General features: G+C 37.2%; 1 protein-coding gene across 2 annotated transcripts in view; it reads right to left on the reverse strand.

Moving 5' to 3' along the window:
- BRINP3 (BMP/retinoic acid inducible neural specific 3) overlaps positions 1–23003 on the reverse strand; it is a 214003-nt gene that overhangs the window by 64003 nt on the left and 126997 nt on the right. For both annotated transcript variants that reach the window (XM_037404617.1, XM_037404616.1), the window contains 2 exons: positions 21732–21922; positions 2646–2751 (listed from right to left, as the gene is read on the reverse strand). In XM_037404617.1, coding sequence (XP_037260514.1) covers positions 2646–2751; positions 21732–21922 — 297 coding nt within the window. The remainder of the gene's footprint in view (positions 1–2645; positions 2752–21731; positions 21923–23003) is intronic.

Below are 23003 nucleotides of genomic sequence, written 5' to 3' on the forward strand. Positions count from 1 at the left end.
CTGTGCTGGGATTTGGTGTGAGAGCCCTGCTGATAGCACACCGGTGGGTTTGGTTGTTGCCATGTCAGTCAAGGACTTTTCAGTTCCTCTGGCCCTGCCAGCGAGGGGGCTGGGGGGGCACGAGGAGCTGGGAGGGGGCACAGCCAGGACAGCTGACCCGAGCTAGCCAGAGGGTGCTCCATACCATGGGACGTCATGCTGAGGGTGTGAGCTGGGGGAGCTGGACAGGGCTGCTGATTGCTGCTGGGTGACTGGCTGGGTATCCACCAGCGGGTGGTGAGCAATTGCTTTGTACATCACTTGTTTTTTTTTCCTTTCCCTTTGGATTTTATTCCTCTACCGTTCTCTCTCCATCAATATCATCATCATCATCATCATCATCTAGTATTAGTATTAATTTTATTTAATTTCAATTATTAAATTGTCCTTATCTCTACCCGCAAGTTTTTTTCTTTTTCCCTGTTCTCCTCCCCACCCCTCTGAGGGTGGCAGTGAGCGGGCGGCTGCCTGGCGCTTAGCTGCAACCTGTGGTTAAACCACAGCAAATATAAAAATATAAAAAAATATAAAACCTTGAGAAATAAAAGTAATTCTTAAATCTCATAAAGGTTTAACATGGAGAAAGGGTGCGACATCTAGCTCCCATAGTGTTCCAGAAAACCTCCTGCTATATCACAAATCCCTTTGCGAAGTGTTTTCACACTTTACCCTGCAATGGCACACAGAAGCCTTGCAAAAGCATATCACGTTGATGTATCAGAACCACAGAGCAGGTGAATCAAAAACTCAGACCATTTGTGACCAGAAATTTATACTTACTCATCTGAAAATTCTGACTACTGTTTACATGATCCCAAGGATGGGAATAAGTATTTTATATACAAGCATTTTAATTTACTATCTATCGGTTACTCTAGCTACAATAGTAATCAACAATCAAAAAGCCACTGCAAGGTACATGGTAAATTTTTATTTATTATTTCTTGCTATCTTCCGTGGCAAAAACAGTCTCTCTGGAACCAGTGGGGCTAACTTATGGGCCCAGTAATTTCTCAGCATATGGGTTGGTTATTCGTGACGTAGGTTTCTTCTACACAGGCACTTGCATGATTTCATAGAGTTTTATCCTTTATTTTTAGGTACATAAAAATGATGCCTGTAATAGTAATTTCATAACCCTTCCAAGTCAAAAATTATATCATAATTGCTACAATCAGGTCTGTCTGCTTTCCTCTACTTTATACCAAAATTCGCCTGTTGTTACCCGAGTAAACTTCTCAAGTACTTATGTATTTATGAAAAGCCTTGAAATTGTGAAAGGAAAAGGAAGCCCAGATAAGCAAATTTGAGTCTTGATAATTTCTTCCAAGATAGGTATGAAATAGTTTATGCGGTTCTGATAATATATTTCTCATAATGACAACCCAATGGCATGTGTCAAACCACTGTCTGAGGGATACAAAGACTATTTTCCAGATTTTAACTGACAAATGTTGTGCATATGCCGGTGGCCATTAAAAATTGCAGTTTTTTTCTGGAAACGTTTAACTGCACCCCCCTGGAAATGACCGTTTCTTTTTTTAAAAAATATATACTGTTTCTGAAATCACTGTATGATTTTATGGCTTTTAACCTTGCTGGGGAGGTAGAAGAGAAAGGGAAAAAAGCACATGGATGTTTTAAACAGGAAGATAATCTTTCCCTGACAGCCATTCTTAATAGTCAGCAACTTCACACTATATGTCCAACTGATTTATGAACCAATATGTTAAATTTTTAAAACTGGAAATAATTGTATAGCTACCTGTAACTGCAAATTAAGAATTGTATTCTTCTCCTGTTGTGTATACACAGAGGTATACAAGCCCATCAATTAAAGAGAATTTGGTCTGTTTTTATAGAAATAATAAGTTGTTCATGCTACATTTGTGTAACTGAAAAAAGCCATTACTTATGGCCAAGTGTCCTAGAGGGTGACTTTTCAAAAATGTTCATGTGCTTAAGGTGCAGGCTGGGGAATGTATTTACTGGAATTAACGGAAAACAAATTAGAAATTATGCCTCTTTTCTTCCTTTTCCTTTCCCTTTCCCTTTTCTCTTCCCTTTCTTTCTCTTTTTTTCTTTCTTTATATATAATTATTATTTTTCTAATTAGTGAGGTGCCTAACTTTCCATGTTTTCTTAAAAGTCCCAAGAGGAGTCTTTGGACTCTTCATGATTTAGAGTCTTCGCAGTTCTACATCCTGCTCATCCAGTGACTCCACTTATTTCAGTGGGACAACTGCATGAGGGATAAGCTGCTGGTCAGTGTGTGCAGAGCAGGCTAAGCACATTGAATGTCACTCCCTGCTTGGCGGAATCCATAGGAATTCAGGCTGTTTGAGAGGTGTGCAAGCGGTTGCTAAATAGGGCTGTAAAATGTTAACGGCATTATCCAAATTATTTTCCGATGTGTACAGAAATTGTTTCTATTTCAAAGGCAACACGACTTACTGACATTTCCTTCGCTTTGTCTAGAATGTACTTATTGCACACACAAATAAAATTAGGGAAATGACCTTTTATGAGGTGGAAGAAAGAAAAACAAATAGTTTGATAAATGTCATCCTGTTCCAAAACAAATTAATGAAATTGCACCTACATACCTTGCAACTGAATCTTATTTTCAGGACTCTGAACCAGAACAGAGCTGACAGAATCTAGGTTGTCATAGTTACTGCAGCCAAGAGGACCAGTCCGCGTTTCTGTTACCTGATGGCAAGGGAATGGAAAAGTAGCTGCTGTGTTATTCAAACCAGACTGAGTTCAGAAGCTCATTTCATAAAGTTTCCCTTTAATTCAGGTGGTGGTACATTTCAGACTTAATTAAGGTGAGATTGTTCAATTTAATTACAAATAGTATGACTGCAAATATTTTACCAGTATCGCAAACTTTGGGGAGTGCTATTTCTATTGCAGAGAATCCTTACCAATACTTAGCTGCCCAGCAGTCTAAAGACAATTCATTTCTTCATAGCTATGGGAATTGGAATGACTTCAATAAACGTGGTTCATAAAAATAAGGAGCATGATTTTCAGTGATGGAACTTGCGCACATGACAACTCCTTGTTGAAATCATGGAAAAAAACCTGATTTTGTCTGTGTAGCACAGCAGGATTCAGAAGTAAAAACCTTTTATGAGCTCTGTTTATGGGGGTAGTGGTGGGATAATTTTTCATCAGGGAAAGGCCTAATGTAAGTTCAGACATAAAACTCTTGACGTCCTGCCTATTGTAATCACCAAATCCATAAACACAGAATCAAAATACAGTTAAATTTATCAAAACAGAATCACCACAAGTAGAGCTTTGGCTTAACAGTTGAGACTCGTGCTTGGCAATGAGCAGTTATTCAAATGACTAAATACATTAAATAATAATAAAAGACAAGTAATTTATATGTTTCATGGAATATTATAGATAAGTTTTAAGTGTTAACAAAATAATTATAAAAACTAATGTCGTTTTCAAATGTTACCCACACACACACACAAAACAACAAAAACCACAAAAACCAAACAAGTAACCCCCAGTCTAACGTAATTTCTCAGCAATGAAACACACGGATTTTGAAGTGCTGCTGTGATGGCCAGTGGGTGGGTGAGCAGCTCCACAGCTGATTAGGCAGCACCTCAGCACTTCTATTTTTATTTATTTTTTTGCCTGTACAGGGAGCCAAAGAAAAACCTCAAATCATTAAGAGAGATGAGTATGCAATGATCTCACATTTTTTAAACTGTACAAAATTCATGGTTTTGTGGTTCCTTCTCGTTTATACCAAGACCAGGTGGAAAGAAGAAAGTGAAAGTGGAATAAAAGTAATACAAACCGGGCCACAGCAGAAAATGCTGGCCATGGGATATTGTCCCAGTCTACTGCCAAAGTACAACCAATTCCTCTATCATACCCCCTCCCAAGCTGCTCCCAGCCACTGCCCTGGGGCTTCTGAGCTCTCTTCCTTTTACCATCTCAGAGGCTGTGGCCAGATCTACCCTTATCTGGTGATCTGCCTCAGTTTTGAATACAAACACTTTTATTTTCTGTTACTTCAGGTATTATATTCAGCTCTGGATCTCCTGGAGAATAAGCCCAAATTATAGAGTCAAGGAGTTCATTTCCAAAATGCACACCTCCACAGAGCAGCCAATTGACATGCAGTCTACTAACATTAGTTCTTGTGAGCAGAAGGAAGCTTGCTGTTTTAACAAACTGTTTTGAAAAGAATATGAAGGTTTGCTAAAATAATCCATGAATTTTCATGTTGCTTAGGATTGTCTGGCTCTCTTGCAGTCTGTGCTACCACCAGCACGTGTGGGTGGCTGCAGCTAGATCATGCTATTCTTGAAACCACCGAGATTTCGCGTTTTCCAGGATCTCTAGCACTTTTGCAAAGTCCCTACAACATCTTAGTCTATTCAAAGCTCTTGACACCATTCATTCACTTTGAACTAGTGGAGAAGGAGACCCCTTACAATGCCAGTAACCAGTGGAGAGGACACGCTGAGCTGGCTCTAGCCAAACCTGTTAGCAGAGTGCCAGCTGTGCAAGGAAACGAGACAGTCAGGACGTTTCCTCCCTGCACATATTTGGCAGTCCTTAATATTTATGCCAAGGCCAGATTTACTGTGGTTTTTTGCTTAATCATCCTGAATCAGCACAAAGATTCTTACATGGGCATCAGATCTGGCTTGGACATGGCTGGAAAGACAATTTTGATTTAGCTGTGATCCTTCTGTCCTCTCCCTCTCCTAACAAGTGCTCTAAAATTCCATTCTAAAATCTCATTTTTGTGTAGTACGCCCAGCCAATATACAGAATCCTAACCTGTTTTTTCAATAAGACAGTCACCTACATGAAATAAGATAAATAGCAAGAAGACAATAAGAGGTGAATGTTGTTGAGTTAAAACTCAACTCCTAGTTCTGAAAGATTATTCTCAGCATTTATCTATGCAATTATTTATTTAAAGATCCATTTATTTTAGTGTTGTTTTGTTTTGTATATTATTATTATTATTTTCAACCACTTGTCTATAAGGCAAAGCAGCTTCATAAAGTTGTAAGAAATGCATAAACTATAAAGCAAATTTTACACTCCCTATCCATTCTTACTATTTTTGGATCTCCTGAAATCAGAAAATGGGGAAGATTAGTAAGTATCTTAATTATTATTTTGTCCCTTTTCATGCATCTTCATTCTTCATTTGGATTAAGTAAAACATAGGTAGAGACTACCACTGTTTTGATTATGGGGGTAATAGCACTTGGTGTATTTAGATGGGCCAAGAAGCACAATGTGGAAAAATCATAATTAAATGGCTTTTTGACTTTTAGAAGCTGGCTACATAAATCCACCGATTCAACACAAGACTATATATATATATATATGAAAAAAACTGAGCACGGTTAGATTTTGAGATGACTTACAGACATTCATGATTGTTATAGGTGAGCAATACAATATTGTCCTAATAGTAGCAATAAGAAATAATACTTTATAAACAGAGCAATAAATAAGGTCTTTTTCCAAACATTATATTTTCACCCAAATCTATATATTTGTATTATTAATTCTTTTAATTTCTCAAGTACTCTTGCCTTCCTGTGTCATGTCCTTTGCTCTAGTACTCTTCTTTGGCATAGAAAAAACATTGCAAGAAGAAAACCAAAGTCTATAGTCTTAATATACAACAAAGAAATACTAAAGCAGATAAAAATCATCCAAACTCCAACTTCCCATGGATGACACTTCTAGTCAGAGACCAAAACAATGTAGTTATATATGCTTTTTTATACTCTGTACAAATTCTACTCAATAAAGACTGCGAATAAAAAGAAAAATTTGAGTAGTTGATAAAGGAAAGCCTCAAATTTCTGTCAAATTTTCTAATCAAATTCAAGCTTTTCATTTTGGGGTAACTCATTTTGACAATAAGGCAGACTACAGAGAGAAAATAAAAAATGTCCAGACGTGTTAAATCCCCTTTTGATTCACATGTTACCGAAATCACTGATGAGTTTACATTTTTTGTTTCAGGAACAGTAGAAATGGAATTGGAAGGGCAATGGCACTTCTTTAATTCTCTTCCAAGCAGGGAAGTGTGACTATGCTTAGTTGCAAGATCACAGCTGAGAAGTATTTTGTCTTACAGTGTACAATAAAAGATAAACCCAAAAGAGGAGAGGGAGAGGTAAAATGTAAATGCAGAGTGCGCTAAGATGCTGCCCTAGTTGGGAAGCGATTGTGTATGAGCAAACAGCTTCGTAACCACACGCTTGTTTTGGAAGAGCTAGACCTGCAATCCATAAAGAACAGTAACTCACAAAGCAAAATGCCACAGAACAAGGTTATTTAATAACCAAAACCCCCTAAGAACCAGTAACAAAATATGTGTGAAACCATCTGACATGAACCAGGCAGGCTATTCTCAAGTGCCTTGTTTTGAAAGATTATCACAGAACAGGTTTCCCTGGGCAGCAGGATTTTCGGTTCCCAGAAATAAACTATAACATTTGGCATTAATGAGACAAATGCCTACAGTTTTGAGTCAGTTAAATCTTATAACCATGGTGATAACGACCCGATTATAAGTGCACTGAGAACATACCTCCTAGCACTTAAGCAGGACTGAATTCCTGTGATATCAGTGGGTAGTATTTCCCTGGGAAACAGCATGCTTTTTTTGTCCATGATAATTAAGCCTATAGAAGGCTTTCCTAATAAAAGGGAAATATATTTCTGCAGAGATTTTGTTCCTGGTGTGTCCTTTTAAATGCACATAGCTGATATTCCTAATTACATGCCCATGCAGAGGTGGTGTGCTGCATTGCATAAAGGTCTATCTTCTTCAGCAAGACTCTTTAAAAATGTATTTGGCTTCTAAGGAAGCTAACTAAGCCAACACAAAGGAGAATGAAACAATGCTCATCACTTCAAAAGAGGCAGCTGCATTCATATTTGTATAAAGCTCTTCAATATTTTAAACATTAAAATAATGATTTAGAGCAAACTCATCATATATAGATGACTACTCATGGGAGAAGGTCTCTTCTGAACAATTGGTGCAGACAGAAGAAAGGGCAAAAGAATGGAGCAGGGAGAAATATGAGGTCTTTAGGACTCTCCTGTATGACTCTCCTATCAGCCTCACCTTCAGGACTTGTCTTTCAGCCCATGTTCCCACACACTGTCATCCCTGACATTCTGCAGTCAATGCTCATTTCACCTAAAGAAAACTTGATCAAACAAATAAGAACTAGATGTACTTTCTATTTAGAAGTGAATCTCCTGCCAACTTTCTTTTTTTTTTTTCCCCAGGCTCGACAGTTTTTCACAAAAGCACCTTTCTTCAGCACTTCCCCTTACCACACAATAGTTGCTGCTCTGCTGCCCTACTTGTGTCATTGAGCATATTAAAAGACTCCCACTAATCAGTGTGTAATTAAAATAAATCAAATCTTCTGAATGTTCCAAGCACTGACATTTATCATGCTACCAGCTAGATGAAGATTTCTGAAGGAGGTACAGACAAACCGACAGCACCACAGTGCCAGGGGTTGGAGTAGTATTTTCAGGTTTTATATATATATATATGTATCACCACCAGCATTCTAAAACAATACCTCATAGGCATGTAACATTTTCAACACATTTTTCTAGCAGCAGTATTGTTAGCATACGACTGACTTTTTAATTTGAAGATCTCACTAACTCAGAAGACCTGGAATTGCTCCCATCATAATTTTCTATCATCTGCTGCTGTAAGATGGAACAGGAACAGTAAACTTATCTTTCTGCAAATGAAACAAATGGCAAATTTTCCATTAACTTCATTAAAAGTGGAATAACGGCTTCTTTCAAGTTTTTGGGCCAGGAGAAGACTCAATGTCACTGAATACAGTAATAAAGCTTCCCAAGTGATCAGTGTAGTCCCTCCATCCCTTCTCCTTTTTTTCTACACTCAGGAATTTACTGTGAACTAGACTACTACATTACAACAATGAAATTGAAATGTATTATCTCCACATATAACATTAAATAACTTGGAAATCAGAATATTCTAGGAACTGGGAAATTACTCAGACTACTTGAATTCTGGTCTGATGTTACATTCATTAAAAATATGACTTTTTAAGGCTGTTTAGGTTAATCTGATAGGGAGCAATCACCTGTCTGTTCAGGTCTATTTCCCACTATCTCAGAGAGCAATTTATTACCTGGAAATTCCAGGAGAATCCACAAGAACATTGGGAAAAATCTTTGAATCTACGCTGTGCCACAGAAAAACTAGACAAGAAACCAAGACTGTCAAGAATGCCTCAGCTCTGAACTAGCAGGAAACACGCATGGGCTGAGCTGACTTCTAAGGGTACTTGAGATAGGGGTCAAGTAGGGAGGAGAAAACATTTACTCCTTATGCTGTTCTGTAATGCCGACTCTGCAGATCATGTAATACACCCGAGGCTATGGAAATTAAAAGTGAAGATTTACCTCAGCTGAAATCACTGGCAGCATTGACAGTTCTGGCGTCGGAGCCACAATTTTCCCTTTCCAAGGACATTTTAAACCTGCTGCATGTCAGATGCCATGTTCCCATGCAGCCTTCCGTAAAGCAACAGGGAAGGCTGCAGGAAATGAAGCCACTGGAGAAGCAGTCAGGGCAGCAGTACTAGAGACTTTATTTCCTGCACTTTCAGAAATCAAGGGTGCATTAGCCTCATACCGAGAATAGGGACAGGCATTTTTGCAGAAAGAACAAGTTATCTCTTTTAATTAATCTTGAAGAGTAAATTAGAGTGAAGTTCTCTTATGGAGAAGTAATAGACTTAGCAAAAATGTAATAAAAGCTGAGTATTTTGTTCCCTTTGCATTTAGATATTTCTGCTTGCCCACATCTTATTTAATGAATACTAATATTAATTTCTCACAACTTTTATTGCCTGAAGAGACAGCTGAGCAACAAACAATAAATGAAATCTATATATTTTATTTAAAAGATAAAATTAGAAACTAAGAGGACAGCACAGATAAAAATTAAAATAATATTTCATGTTCATAAAGATCTCAAGGTATCTGCAGAAAGCAAAAGCAAAGAAGCCTACTGAAGTAAAGCCCAATTTGTAACCCTCTGTCTTTTTCCAAATATAAATCCATTACTACATAAAGGACAAAAAGCTCCGAAGAAATCTTGGGGCACATACCATAAAGGGAGACCATCTACCTACATTTACCCCAGCTGCAAAATCCCATGCAAGGACTTCCCAAGAGTATTAGGAACAGGATTTATATCCTCGTGGCTCGGTTCCAATATGCAATGCTGAGGCTACGGGGACTTTTCTCTGTGTCCCCATTAGTTTCAAGAGGACAGCATGATTTGGCTATTTATAAGACTCATAGATATTATTAGTCATAATAATAACACAGCCGAATGGGAAAGAATTTTCTGAAGTTATGGAAGTATGAATAAAAAAAAAAAAAAGTCCTTCCTAAATCAGAATTCAAAGTTTATATGTTCTTTTTCTTTGTGAAGGGACATGAAGAAGAAAGCCTAGGTGAATATAAAAATTATCTTTGGATAATCTGAAACAGTTTATCTTTATCATGGTCAGTTTTAAAAATTATGATTTTAAGAGGAAAAGTAAGAATAATTTGTGCTAAAGAAAAAATAAGTGTTACAGGTTAACATTAGGACCTAAAAACAACATTAAAAGATTTTAAAGTCTTTAAGCTCAAAATCAAAGTGATAAGGGCAGGTAATTAAGAACCAGATTTTCCATGGAGATCCTACCTATGATTATTTATTCCTGTGCAATTCTAACACTTAGTTGCAATATCTTTTCAGTAATAACTCTAAAAATTTACTAATTTCAGCTATTCCCAGATCTTATATTTCTTCCCCTAGAGTGCATGTAGACACCTGATTTATTTCCGCTGTCCATACCACTACAGCTCCTAACACTCTGCACCTCAGTCACTGTGACATCTGCAGCACGACATGTTGAACGTCCGTTTTATTTTACCACGCTCCAGTCAAACTACCCCTTATGGGACTGTCATTCTAACCTCTCAAAAGAAATCACATTACTGTCCACAGTGTGTATGTCTGCTGGCTTGCTCTCTGCCTGGGTCACATATATGTTTCTAGGGATGTATTTTTAGGTTGTATCCTCATTACTTGCCACCTATTTATTCCCTCTGGTAAATCGATTGTAACCCATTTGCCCTTTCTGTCTCATTGGTACTGCCAACTCTCAATTTATGGTGTTGCAAAACTCTTACTTTTATGCTACTGGTTTTCACATGTTTTCCTGCATATTTGGAGGCCTACCTGCAGAATAAACAATTATCTCTGATCCCTAACTTAATTATTAAACCCTATCAGATGTTCAAACTAAAGGGAAAAGCTTGACTAAACTTGTTTTGGAAAAGAAAAGCAACTTTATACTGAAGCTCTGAACTTCGTTTCATATGGATGCTTCCTCAGTGCTGGGTGACTAGTTCAGGTGTATTGCTCTGTAACTTTGATTGATTGTGCTGTTCCATTAATATTGTGTAGTTTAATCCATAGCGAAAGCCAGTCTTCATTTTTAAATCTCACAAATTTATGAAAAGACATGGAAAGAACACCTGAGACTGGAATCTGATTCCAGATATTGCTGCAGTAAATATGTGTATCATGCATAGTGCAAGGCTACAGATTATATGACTCGCACTCAAAGTGGGATAATAAGATTGGCAAACGTGTTCACTGTATATATTATAATAGATTTAGGATTAAGAAAATCTCTGGTACTTACCTTTTGAACTAAAAGTGCATGTTGCTTGTTTATTATTGCATAGCAAAAAGCATCTTCAACTATTTGTTTGCAATTGCACTTGAAACTCCAGTCAAGGACCAACACCAAACTAGCTAAAGAGTAGTAAACCACAAAGGACTTACTGTTGAATCTATTCTGAAGCACACAGATGCTGATGTTTTCTAACCATTTAAGTGAGTTAAAGGAGCAATGCTCATAATCAAAGCTAATGTAAGAGCCCAGGAACTCACTGCAAGACTCATGAGTTTTAGGTGCTTGCTTTGACAAATGAGCCACAGCTTTTTATATTATACAAGCAGCTCTGAGAGCTTGACTTCTGAGATTCTTGCAGGATGTAGGAAATCTTAGTCATATTTTGGCTCACTGTCATCCAAACTGCTTCTGAATTCACTGTAGAGCTGAAAGTTAAAGAAATATTGCAGGGCTTGTCTGCAACAGTTTAAACTGCAGCAGTCAGGAAGGAATAAAGTTGGTCCTCATTTACCATGCTTAGTCTTCATATGGAAAATACTCATCGCAAAAAATCTCCCAAGTCTCCCTATTTCTATTCCAGCTGCTAGTCTGGAATGCAGAACCATCAGTGTTTGCAGGCTGGGCTGGGAAAGGAGCCAGGTTATTTGGGATGTGAGTTTGCTGCGTTAGGTCAGCTTCCTGCAAGCCCGAGGTGGGGGTAAATACACCAAACCTGAGGGTATATTTGATTAAGATATAAATAATCACACAGTTCTACCTAGAACTCTCTACTATGAACCCACAAATTATTTTAGTAATTAACTATATGCACATAGAGAAAAATAACTTTTCAGGCAACAGTTTTTACAGAAAACTTGCAGCTGTGATAATGAGCACTATTCTAGATAAAACCAAAAATCACTGTGAAAGGCAATGCTGGAGGAAAAAACCAAATCTGCAAGTAAATAACCATATGAAATAAAAATGTTTGGTTAAAAATAAAACATAAACTCCCAATGCTTTTACCAAAATAGAATAAATTCCCCTTTTTATTCCCTCTGAAACCAACTGTATTCCAGACAGTTCTGTTGCCTGTCTGTTATAGATACGAAAAGAGGTCTGAACCTGGGTTTCTCATTTCAGTGAAAATTTATTGGAAATGAGCATTGGTAGTTGTGTTCTGTATACAGTCTGATATTTCAGATTTGGGCTTTCAAAATACTTGCAAAAAAAAAATCATTCCTTTTACAGCTAAGTCCTGTCAAATATGCACAAGTCAGGTGGAGACCCACTTAGCATAAGGTCTGAGATGGTTTTGGTTGTGCCCACTCTTAAATGTAGAAACTTCCAGTGTGTCTATATTTACTCTCAAAAATAACATATAATTCTCAAAAGTCTGGAGATGGCAGAAACTGCCTTTAGTGAATGAGAACTGGGAAGGTGTGGGTGCCAAACTATATTTTCATTATATCCCTTAAAGTTTTAATGAACACACAAAAAGTGAATGTTATTAAAATGTTTATCTTGTATGTAGTGCGTAACTCTTTCTAAGCTATTGTCCTGTGATAGTAGTATGTAACTCTTTATATCATACACTATCGACTTGCCAGCTTTTTGTATTTTCATCAAGTAAGGACAGATCCTGCCCAGTGTAAACTAACATCAAAGTTGATAAACTCTATTCAATTATGTTAAGTAACTTTCCTTATTGCTTTTTTTTTAGCATTGTAATCTCCTGATGCTGTGGAGTTTAAGAAGTGAAATGCCTTCGTCCTTTACATCAAGAAAAAACAGTATGATACTTTACCCTCCTCTTTGTGCAATATACCAACTCCTTTCTACAGGTTTATTTTTAATATATTGGGGTTTATGACCAAATGACAAATTTCAAACATAGATTAAAATCATAATGCTTCAGTCCTCTTGCGTATCCTAAAAAAAAAAAAAAAAAAAAAGAAGAAGAAGAAAAAAAGCAGACCCACATGTTTTAACATTATACTTTAACCAAGTATATCAATTGCTATGCTTGAGGGAATACAGGGCATTTATTTCTTACAATGATACGCGTGGCTCAGTATTGCTGTCAATGTCATATTTCAGAGAATCTGAGTAAGAATAAAGTCTACTTAAATAGACTAAAATATGACGGAAAAAAATATTGTAACGGTCCTCTTCAACTGATTTTCTCTGTTATCTGCAACATTTTATCATTACTTATTTTTACACATTAAGGACTTAATGAAAAGTTGAAGGAAAAACATGGAATGGTTTTTCATTTTCAAGCCTCTAGGTACTCCTGGAGAAGATACAATTATATTTCCTTGTAAATCTATACACTAGGTAGGAGACTGTATACCAATATCCTCTATTTAGTGGAATTATTATAAATGTTGGAACATTATGAACCAGTATAACTGTGACACTATAGTTACTTTATGATTTCCCCCTCCTTTTAATTATTTTTATATTACTTTTAACAAAAATAAAAGGAAAACTACCCAAAGACCATGAAACATATTAACTATTCCCTGGGAATTAATGGGTTAATTTGTGTAATCTAGAGAGAGAAAGAGCAAAAAATAGTTTGATAAATTAGCAAGATGATGGTTGGGGTTGAATGCAGAAAATCCGGATCTTAATGACAGCAATATATGTGAAGAAATGTATATATATATAAGGTCAGAATCTCACCATGCAAAATTAGAAACACTTTATTTTGTATACTTGATTCAGCAATAAACTCTGTAGAACAGAGCTGAAACTACCAACCTTTCAGACATTAAAGATCTGAAAACACTACAATAATCACTCAATACTATAGGAAGTCTCCTGGATAAATAACAAAACTTTTCTTAAACCCAGCTTCTGCAACAGCATATATAGGCATTACAAGCATTATTGTCTTAGAGATTACATCATAGTTCTGCTGTCAGAAATGTAAATCCTGCTGAAATACTGTGAGAAGCCCTACAGGTAGAAATAATTGTGAGCTGCAGAAGACAGCAGTGATGTACCTCTCAGTTACCTGTAAAGGATTCTCACATAAAGGATTTTTTTTTTTTTTTTTTTTGGGGGGGGTTACCATTACATTAATAGATTGAAGAGTATGACTTCAGTTTGAATCATAATCTACAACAGCAAAACATATGAAAATTATTATGGGTATAAATTCTACATTCCATAGGAAACATAATATGAACACTGAAACCTTGCAACAGCCTTTTATTATTCTCTGAGCTTATTTCTTCTTGACTCTGAGTCTCTATTACCCTGAGATATTCCTCCAAATCTGACCTTTGTGTTCATATATGTTGTTGATACATGCTACCTCATATTTCTTAGGGTTCAGAGGTAGGGAAATGTTCTGTGAATTTTACAGTCCTTGCTTGACATTTTCTGACCTGCTGGCAGGCAGTAGCTGTCAATTAGAGAGTGGAGGAGATGGCAAGTGCTGAAGTGTCTCAACCCATGCACAAGCCACTCCACAGCCAGAACACAGACCAAATGAAGATCCATACAAATCTGAGTGCCTCCAACTTAGTGCTGGAATGCTCTGCTCCGACTGCATTGTTCAATATGTTCACTGTGGATCTCTCAATATTAAAACCCTTCTGTTTTCTGGGCTTATTTGCTTTAGTTTCACTTTTTTTAAGGGGAAAAAAAAAAAAAAAAGAACATGAAACATTTAAGAAACTACAGTATGAATTGTTTATAGGTTTTTGACAACTGTGATGGCAAGTGTTGTGTGAGTGCTGTTAAGGTCTCTTGTTTACACATGTATATTTATAACCTGCTCATGGTTTGGCAGTCTTTATTTTCTTGGGGTTGTTTTTATGCTTCTCTCTTTACTAAATTACATAACTGATGTAACAAAGTCCTTATATTTGTTATGATCTATCATGTCATATGGTCTGTCCTTTTTTTGTTGTTCTTTTGTGTTGTTGGGGTTTTTTAAAGGGTAGAATAGTTATCTAAAGTCTTTCCAAAATGCCTATCCTAGCATCTCTATTATGTGCTATTTTGTTGATTTGAAAGCATTTCATGCTGTGTTACCAACTAGCTGGCGAGGTTATAACTTCTTGCACTCATTACTCCTCTATGCACATTGCTGAAAATATAATGAGACAGAATAGCTTGTATTAGAGGCTGCTAAAACACATCCTTTTACTAGTGTCATACTGCAGCTGCTGTGATGTATTGTGTCAATTATGTTGCTGAGTATGCATTCTGAGAGTGTTTAGTAAAACATGTTACTGCATTAACTTGCTGGTCTTTTTTCCCCTCCCCCTTTTCTCTCACTCTTTGGAATAGTGAGGGCCAGATTCTCAAAGGAATTGTGCTGTTTTACACCAGCTGAAGAGCTGACCTCTACATTACCTTTTAGAGAAAGCAGCCCTGGAGTTTCAATTTAATTAAAACTCAACTGTCCAAATGAATTAAAGTTGTTTTTAGTATCATCACCTTCAAATCCTGAATAATAAGTCCCTAACCTTTACAACTGGTGTATTCTTACAGTTACTTAACAGTCCACACATGGCAGCCAGAAGATTTTGTTTCACCTATGACGAATTTGATCCAAAGATCTCCAACAGTTCCCGGACATTAATGTATAAAACCTCATGTATTTCAACTTTATAATGAGACAAACACAAATTGCATGCTGCACAGTAGAAGATGGTACAGAGACTTCTTAGTTACCTGAAATTGATCTAGCTTCAGAAAAAGGAAGGGATATAGCTGTGGAACTCTGCTGCTCCTGAGCAAAGAAACCCCTGGAGAAACACCACGTATTTGCCTGGGCACAGCACTGTGGTGGTGCAGCTTTCTGGCCATGTCCTGTGTGTCACTTCGTACTGGTGTTAGCACCATGTACTATACTAGCACACAGCCTCTGCATGGTGCTTTGTGGCATGATTTAGCCAGGCTCAAGGACCACCACCTCAGCATTTTGATCCCAGCTGTCTAAACTTGCCTATCCAAATCTGCAGTTTAATCCAGATTACTGAAAGACCCTTAGGAGATAGGTTATGCCCAAAATGTAATGGAAAATAGATAGATGCTTAACTGCAGGTCCCAGTTCCTCTGGTAAGGTTAGTTGAAGACCCAAATTTAAGTTTAGAAATACATACATAACCATATAAATAGTGAGCTGATTTTGTGAAGCTTTTAATGATGAGTGAGACTTTCAAAATAACTTGCAAAAGAATTCAATTCTCACAAAAATTTCATGCGAGTTTACCGCATCAAGATAAAGATTTGGTAGCACAATCTCTATGTATTTCCTGAAAACCTTAATTTTTAACTCCCTCTGTGAAAAATTGCAAGCTTGGTCATGAAGGCAATTTGATTCCTTAGGTAGTGGAGAACTTAGAGTTTTATAATGGAGCTGAGCAATACCTGTCCTTGAAAATCTGTGCTGTGTTTTTCCTTGACATGCATAAGTATGTCACCGCACTACACAATAGGGAAGCCACCAGTTTTTGAAAAGTTATGGTCATTCCTAGCTTTTAGTTCGCTAGATTTCTTTAATTAAACTTAGATTGACTATTTAATTTTTCAGTGTAGTCAAAAAAACCTGATATTACAGGTCTTTCCAACCCAACATTTCAAACTCTGATTCTGCAACTTGAAGATCCTGCTGTGCACAATTTTTTGAGCTTCCCAAGTTTTGGTCATTTGCAAGGTTTCTCAGCTATAGTCTTAAATCCTGTCCACAAAATGAATGGGGAAGTGAGGGCAAGAAGGATTCACGATCCAGATTTCAAAAGCTTAAAAAATTTGGCTGCTTATACAAAATTCTGAAAACTATTTACATTTTGAATTTGGCAGAAATCTGACAATAGTGCAAAGCTTTAGTATTTCAGCATTTCTATTTTGATTATAGCAATTACTTGAATCCACAGAAAAACACATTCCAGTATGAGGTATGAAAGAAAAAAATGAAGTGAGAAAGCTTTCCAGGCAAAACAAAAAAAGAAAGAAAAAAAAAGTCTGTAGTCCAGTCTGAGTTTTGAGTAAGAAACTAATTTAATTACACTTTCCTGTCTAACAGCTCACCATGAGTCATTCATGGGTTAATTATACATAATCAGATATAGTTACCATCACAATAGAGCCCTGTTCTTGGAAACTATTCATAATCTAAAGTTTTCAGAGACAACCAAAGTGCTTTACCCTTTCATAGGAAAAAAAAAGAAAAAAAAAAAAAAAAAGAAAAAAACCACCCAACCAACCAAAAACCAAATAGCACAATAAAATTTAATTGAAATTAGAGGGCACATTCTCAAGGATGTTTATTCTTTCTCACTCAGATGGAATAAATGGGCTCTAATGTGGCTGTAAATAGCTGGTGGAAAATTCAATTTATGCCTCTGTTCTGTTGCCTCCTGTTCTTTTGTTGCACTGTGTCTGTCCCACAGCTGCTTGAACCTTAAGATAACACCTGCACTGTATTCACCTGACCCAACTCCCTTGAAAGAAAATGTATTCTGGAATGGAAGAAGATATCCTCCACAAACAATTACTGTAACACTTTATTAATGGCAATATTATACTTGCCTAATACAACTGTGTTTATCCTTTTGCAGAATGCAGTAAAAATATTCAATAATATTTAATTTACTGTGTAACCAATGTGTTTCTTCTGTGTTCTGCACAATTATTTGGAATTAGTGCAGAAGTTTATTAGTGACAGTGGTGGAATTATGGCTTTTGGTGAACAGGAATCAGGGTCATCTGAGTAGGGGTATACTGCTGTCAACCATAGAGTCAGAAAGCAGAATGAAACCTAGATGTACTATGCATAGCCCTCTTCCACCTACCCACCACTGGAAAAGTCTCCTGATTAGTTTTTAAGAGTATGGATGCACGATCTCAGGGTGGTACACCAATGTCATTCTGCCAGTGGGCAATGACAGGACGTGTTGCCAGAATCACTGTAGATGCTACAGTAACTTGTGACCTTCATGTCTTGTTCACACCATCCGTCAATCAGCAAAGGAAAGGAGTCAGTCATATGGATTAGGGTCATTGCATAGTCTTAGGTCTCAGGCCATTTCACCTTCCCCTGGGCCTCCAGCTGTGGGTAGATCTTCAAGAGGTGCAAATTAGCATGGCTGTACAGAAGCCAGAACGACACTGAGCTGGAAGAGCTGAGGTAGATAATGGAGAGCTCATTAAAGATACCACACAGGGAAAGAAAAACATTTGCTGACTTTATTTGTATTCTGCTTCCATGACTGTACAGGATTTTATTAAACAAGAGGAGAGCATACCCCATCATCATAATAGGGATGTTAATAGGGAGAGCTAACAGTCATCAGTGCATCTGAAGAGAAATTTTCATAGGAAAAAGCTTCTAAAATGAGCATGCAAAGGAAGTAATGTTGGATCTGTAATATTTCAAACACAACAGGATGTACATTCATGTAAATGTATATGCAAATTAGATGCAGCCCTCAGGCGCTTGGTGAGTTTCCAATGAGGCCCTTGAGGCTGCAAACTGTTGATTTAGCATATGAGCCTAACCACTCACACTAAAATGCATGCATTAAATTAATATGGAAAGAATGTATGTATCGGGGACTTTTAAAAAAGTTAAATATTGATACAGTCTCTGGGTAGCTCCCATGGACATTTGGTTTCCAACTGGAAAATGTTGTAACATGGTGATTTTACCTTTTATAATATGGAATAAACAATGTGTTGTCTATGTGATTAATGTGAAGCCTCAATCTGTTGTACTCATGTTATTTTCAAGGATAATTATGTCACAGCTAACAAACTTGATTACAAACAAATTTGATTAAGAAACTTGATTCATCAAATACACCTCTCTCACTCCTTTCCTCGTGTTGCACTTTAATATATTTTGCTCTAAATGGTACTGTTTTTCACTAGATAAGTAAGAATTAAACATGAAGATATTAATGTTAATTCTCCCTTCTCCCTTCTCAATGCTTTCCTTTCTCTGTGACATAACTTAGCGATTTGATAGAAAAACTTAATTATAAAATTTATCAAAATATTATCTTCCCGCATCAGTCCCACAAAACAATGTATCAAGGCCTGTAAGAAAAAAAAGAATCAGCTATCACATATCTCAATGAATTTGAATGAAGAATGTAAGAAGTGCTCAAGGATTAATTGTTTTGATTACATAAAGGAGGAAAACGTTTCATTATGTGTTACTTTCCAAAGAGAACTTAGAATTTGTGAAAACACATATTTATTGCTAGCAATTTTTTTTTTCCTGAGAAGACTAATTGAACTTGATCATTCTCACCTAATATTTGATCTGTTGTTGACTTGGTTCTGTAACTCAAGAGAATTCATGGATTCCTCTTCCTTAATCTATTAAGGAAGCACCAGACAGAGAAGCTGGAAACGTTAGAAACGGAATGGACAAACGGAGACACAGCCCTGGTTTGTGAATGGATGAGCTGTTCATTGCTACCCTAGCATACGGCTGACTGCTGCTACATCCTCTTTCCTGTCCTACAGAAATCCCCCCTTGGTGGAGCTTTCAAGGTAGTATCAAGACCCCCTTTGCTACTGCATGCTTAGTTTTTCCTTACTATTTCATGCTCCTGTGGACAAGGGAATATTTCCTCCCATAATGTTCTTATTACATTTTTGTTGCTAAATTATCGTTAAATCTTATAAATGTGCTACCAATTTACAATGCCCAAACCAGATAACAAAAAAACACAGGTAAGTCAGGAGGAAAGAAAAAAAAAAAAAAAGATAATATCAAATACTAAATAGATTCTGAACATGATTTTTTAGTTGTTGTTAACTAGTCAGCAATCCAGAAATGATCATGTATCACTTGGAAAACTTCTAATATAAACTCAGAATTTCAGGGATTTCTAAACCTGTTCCAATACTTTTATATTAGATTTCTTTGCTGGTCAGAAAGGAGTTATGGTAAACTGAGAAAGCTTTTCTTGGACTGCCTTTGCAAATCCCCAGCTCGACCTCTTGTGCAGAGGAAGGCTTTGAGCAGACCTGTGGTGAGCAAGCCAGACACAAAAGGTGCTGTGACTTAATAACCTACCCAGTATTTTATGATGTAAAAAGCACAGGGTTTGCTCTCTTCCCTGGAGCAGCCCAGCAGGTGAAGGCGCAGAGCTGGCTGGTAGCCACCATGGTCCCCAGGTTCCCCAGGGGTCACTTGTCCCGAATCAGCCCTTAAGCTGATCCACTTGAACGCAGAGATCTGGCTCTGCAGCTCCAGGGAAAGTGGTGGTCTAACCCCGATGCCACTATCTATGTTTTAACAAATTATTTTGAAAGATGCTATTTACACCAACGATCTAGAATCTAGTTAAAAACCAAGAGTATTTAAAATTTCTTTGGAGGGGAAGAACAAAAAAAATGCCTTCCCTGGCTGCTTTTGTGTTCCTAGTTTTCAACAGAAAAAGGTTTTTTGTTCAGTTAAGCATTCTGACAATAGAAATTTGTAATGCAAATGCTCCCAGTCTGTCAATGGAAGCAAGCTAAAAAGTGAGGCTTTCACCTATCAGCACTGTTGCATCTGATGTGAGAACCATTTTCCAGAGACTACTGCAGTCAATTAATCAAATCAGATTTGCTGATGGACTACAGCTTGCATTTGTATCTACCTCAGTGAGAGGGGGGAGAGAAAACTTAGTCATTTTGTACTGTTGGTAAAAACCTTCGGACACGCAGAAAGTTCATTACATAAATTGTTAGCAAGCAGGGTAGAATTCTGCATTGTGACACAAATCTGCTTTAAAAAATTTTCAGTGAATAGAAAAGCGAAAATTCTTTCAGACACCATGTTTTCTCTACATTTCTATGTTCTATCACTTCAGTTACCACTGGTTTCAGTCATAAATTATATCGACATAGAAGGAGCCTAGTTTTAAGGGCTGCTGTATGTCTACATGATAAACAACTAGATTATGAAAATTAGTCAGATCAGATGGATGGGTGGTGTGCTGTTCTGCAGCAAGACTCTGTGATCAGATGGGTAGCCCTTACTGAGATTGGACTCTGTCAGTTCTGCTGCATTTTCAGCTGTACTACCTAAACAGCCAGACACCATCCTGCACCTGCGGACCAGCTCCGAGCTGGGGGTAGCTGCCATACCGCCAGCCCGCCACGGAAGGGACAGGGGGAATGTGCTCCACGTACCAGCAGCCAAACTGAGCAAGTGCTGCCCAGCCACAAATTCCAGTTCCATCCTTCTCACTCTAAGGGTGCTGGCACTCCCAAGGAAGTAAATCTATATTTACTTGAGTAACAGCTAAGGTACTGGGAAACTGCAGTGGGTTCCAGATGTGGTCTTTAATGAAGACCTTAGTTACCAGTGGAAAGATACAATGAGTGGAATGAATTCTCAATCACATTTTACATTAAAAGCTTCATAATTAATGCACATTCAACTGCAAGTTAACATTTTATTTGCCCTCCAATGCTGGAAATGGTCTGAGAGAGGTTATTTCAAATAAGCAACATGAGGCTAGAGAGCTGCTCAAAAGAACAGCACTCACAAGAGTACTATTACTATGTTTAAAAAAAGAAGAAAAAGAAAAAAGAAAAGTATGAGGGAACTGTATTCTCCTGTACACAAACATAAGTCTGTCTATAAATGCAGTTGCTGAGTACATACGTAAAAGAGATTGTCTCAATGATGAAACAGTTCTATGAGGGCCATCTGTATCGTTCAAATTATGCATCACTCATCAAGAGTAGCATCTTTAGTGGGTTAGACCTTCTTTTAAAGTAGAATCTTCATTATCAATTGAATGCTTTGAATCAGGCGAAAAAGTTTACAACAAAAAGCACTGTTCTGCTAACAAATCTGTTTTTACTAATCAAAACACCTTTCTCCAGAGGAGAAGCCGGTAAATCTAGAAACATATCTGCAGGCCGGTATTAGAGGGCTTCCCCTACCTTTATGGCAGTGGAGGCAATCTGGATATGGTGGAGCCTGCGCAGCGTGCTGTCCCTGTCAATGAAGTAGGATGCTGCGAGCTGGTGCAGGGTCTCCAGAGTCACTGCAGAGCTGTTCGTGCTGGGATCACTTCCCTCTGACCTCTTGCTCAGCTTCCGTTTGTCCACAAAAATTGTGAGTGACTCCTCTCCTGGGCAGGGAAACAGAAAGCACAGCATTCATCAGGGACATCTGCTGCAAGTCTCATTTTGCCAGAAAGAAGGTGGCAAGCCAAAGTTTTCCCTGGCTGTTGCCTAATGTTTAGATATCCCTCCCTGGTGGCAGAGGCAAAAACTTCAGTGCTTAAGCACATGGACAACAGATACTATTCTAGGTATTTATTCTTATGGTTTGGTGCCTCATATGAATAACAATTATACAATAGGAACTATTTATGCCTAAAATGCAATGACACCGGGCATAGATCTGCTATACTAACTCCTATTTACCCACAACAGAGAGATACTCTGTAGACATTCAATTTAAAACATGCATAAAACTTGTTTATTTCCAAAGTTGCTTAATACCTTCAACTTTTTTAGCATTTAACATTAGCATTTTAAAAAATGGAACCAGGGAAATACCTGAGACCCCTTTTTTATTATTATTATGTTTCTTTCTTTTAAAACATGTATCATGTCTGATTTCAGAAGATACTTCATTACAACTTGTTATAAACAATCTTGTTATGAGCAATCCTGTGTTGTCTGATCAATTCAGCAATGCTAAAATGCCTGAAACCTTATAAAACAGTTGCCTTAAACCAAATTTATATAACTGAAAAGTATAAAAATATATTAAAAGAATGTTAGCTATTTTCTTTTAAAAAGGGGAAACATAAATAGCACTTTCCTAACTCCCAAAGCAGAGGTGTCTTTCTGAAAGCAAAGAGAAGCTCCAGCATCTTACACTGTGGATTTCTCACTTTCTTTGTCTTTAAAGAGATGTGCAGAAATACTATTGAATTTAGACATATTCATTCTTGTAGGATTATTGAAAACAAAGCCAAAGCAAAATCTCACTTGTTTAACTAAACAAGTTCTTAAGAACCATTCCAGATCAGACCTACTGATACTGTTAAATTTGTAAGGAATTTTCCATGTTTATAATTTATTTCATGGGTATTTTTGTCTTGTGTTTCAGACCAATCAGGACTTTGTTCATTTAGTAATGTGTTTAGGCAAAACTCTTCAATTCAGAAAATGAATCAGAAAAGTAGTTTTTTAACTCAG

This window comes from Falco rusticolus, chromosome 11 (assembly GCF_015220075.1).
Source record: "Falco rusticolus isolate bFalRus1 chromosome 11, bFalRus1.pri, whole genome shotgun sequence".
NCBI classification, from domain to species: domain Eukaryota; kingdom Metazoa; phylum Chordata; class Aves; order Falconiformes; family Falconidae; genus Falco; species Falco rusticolus.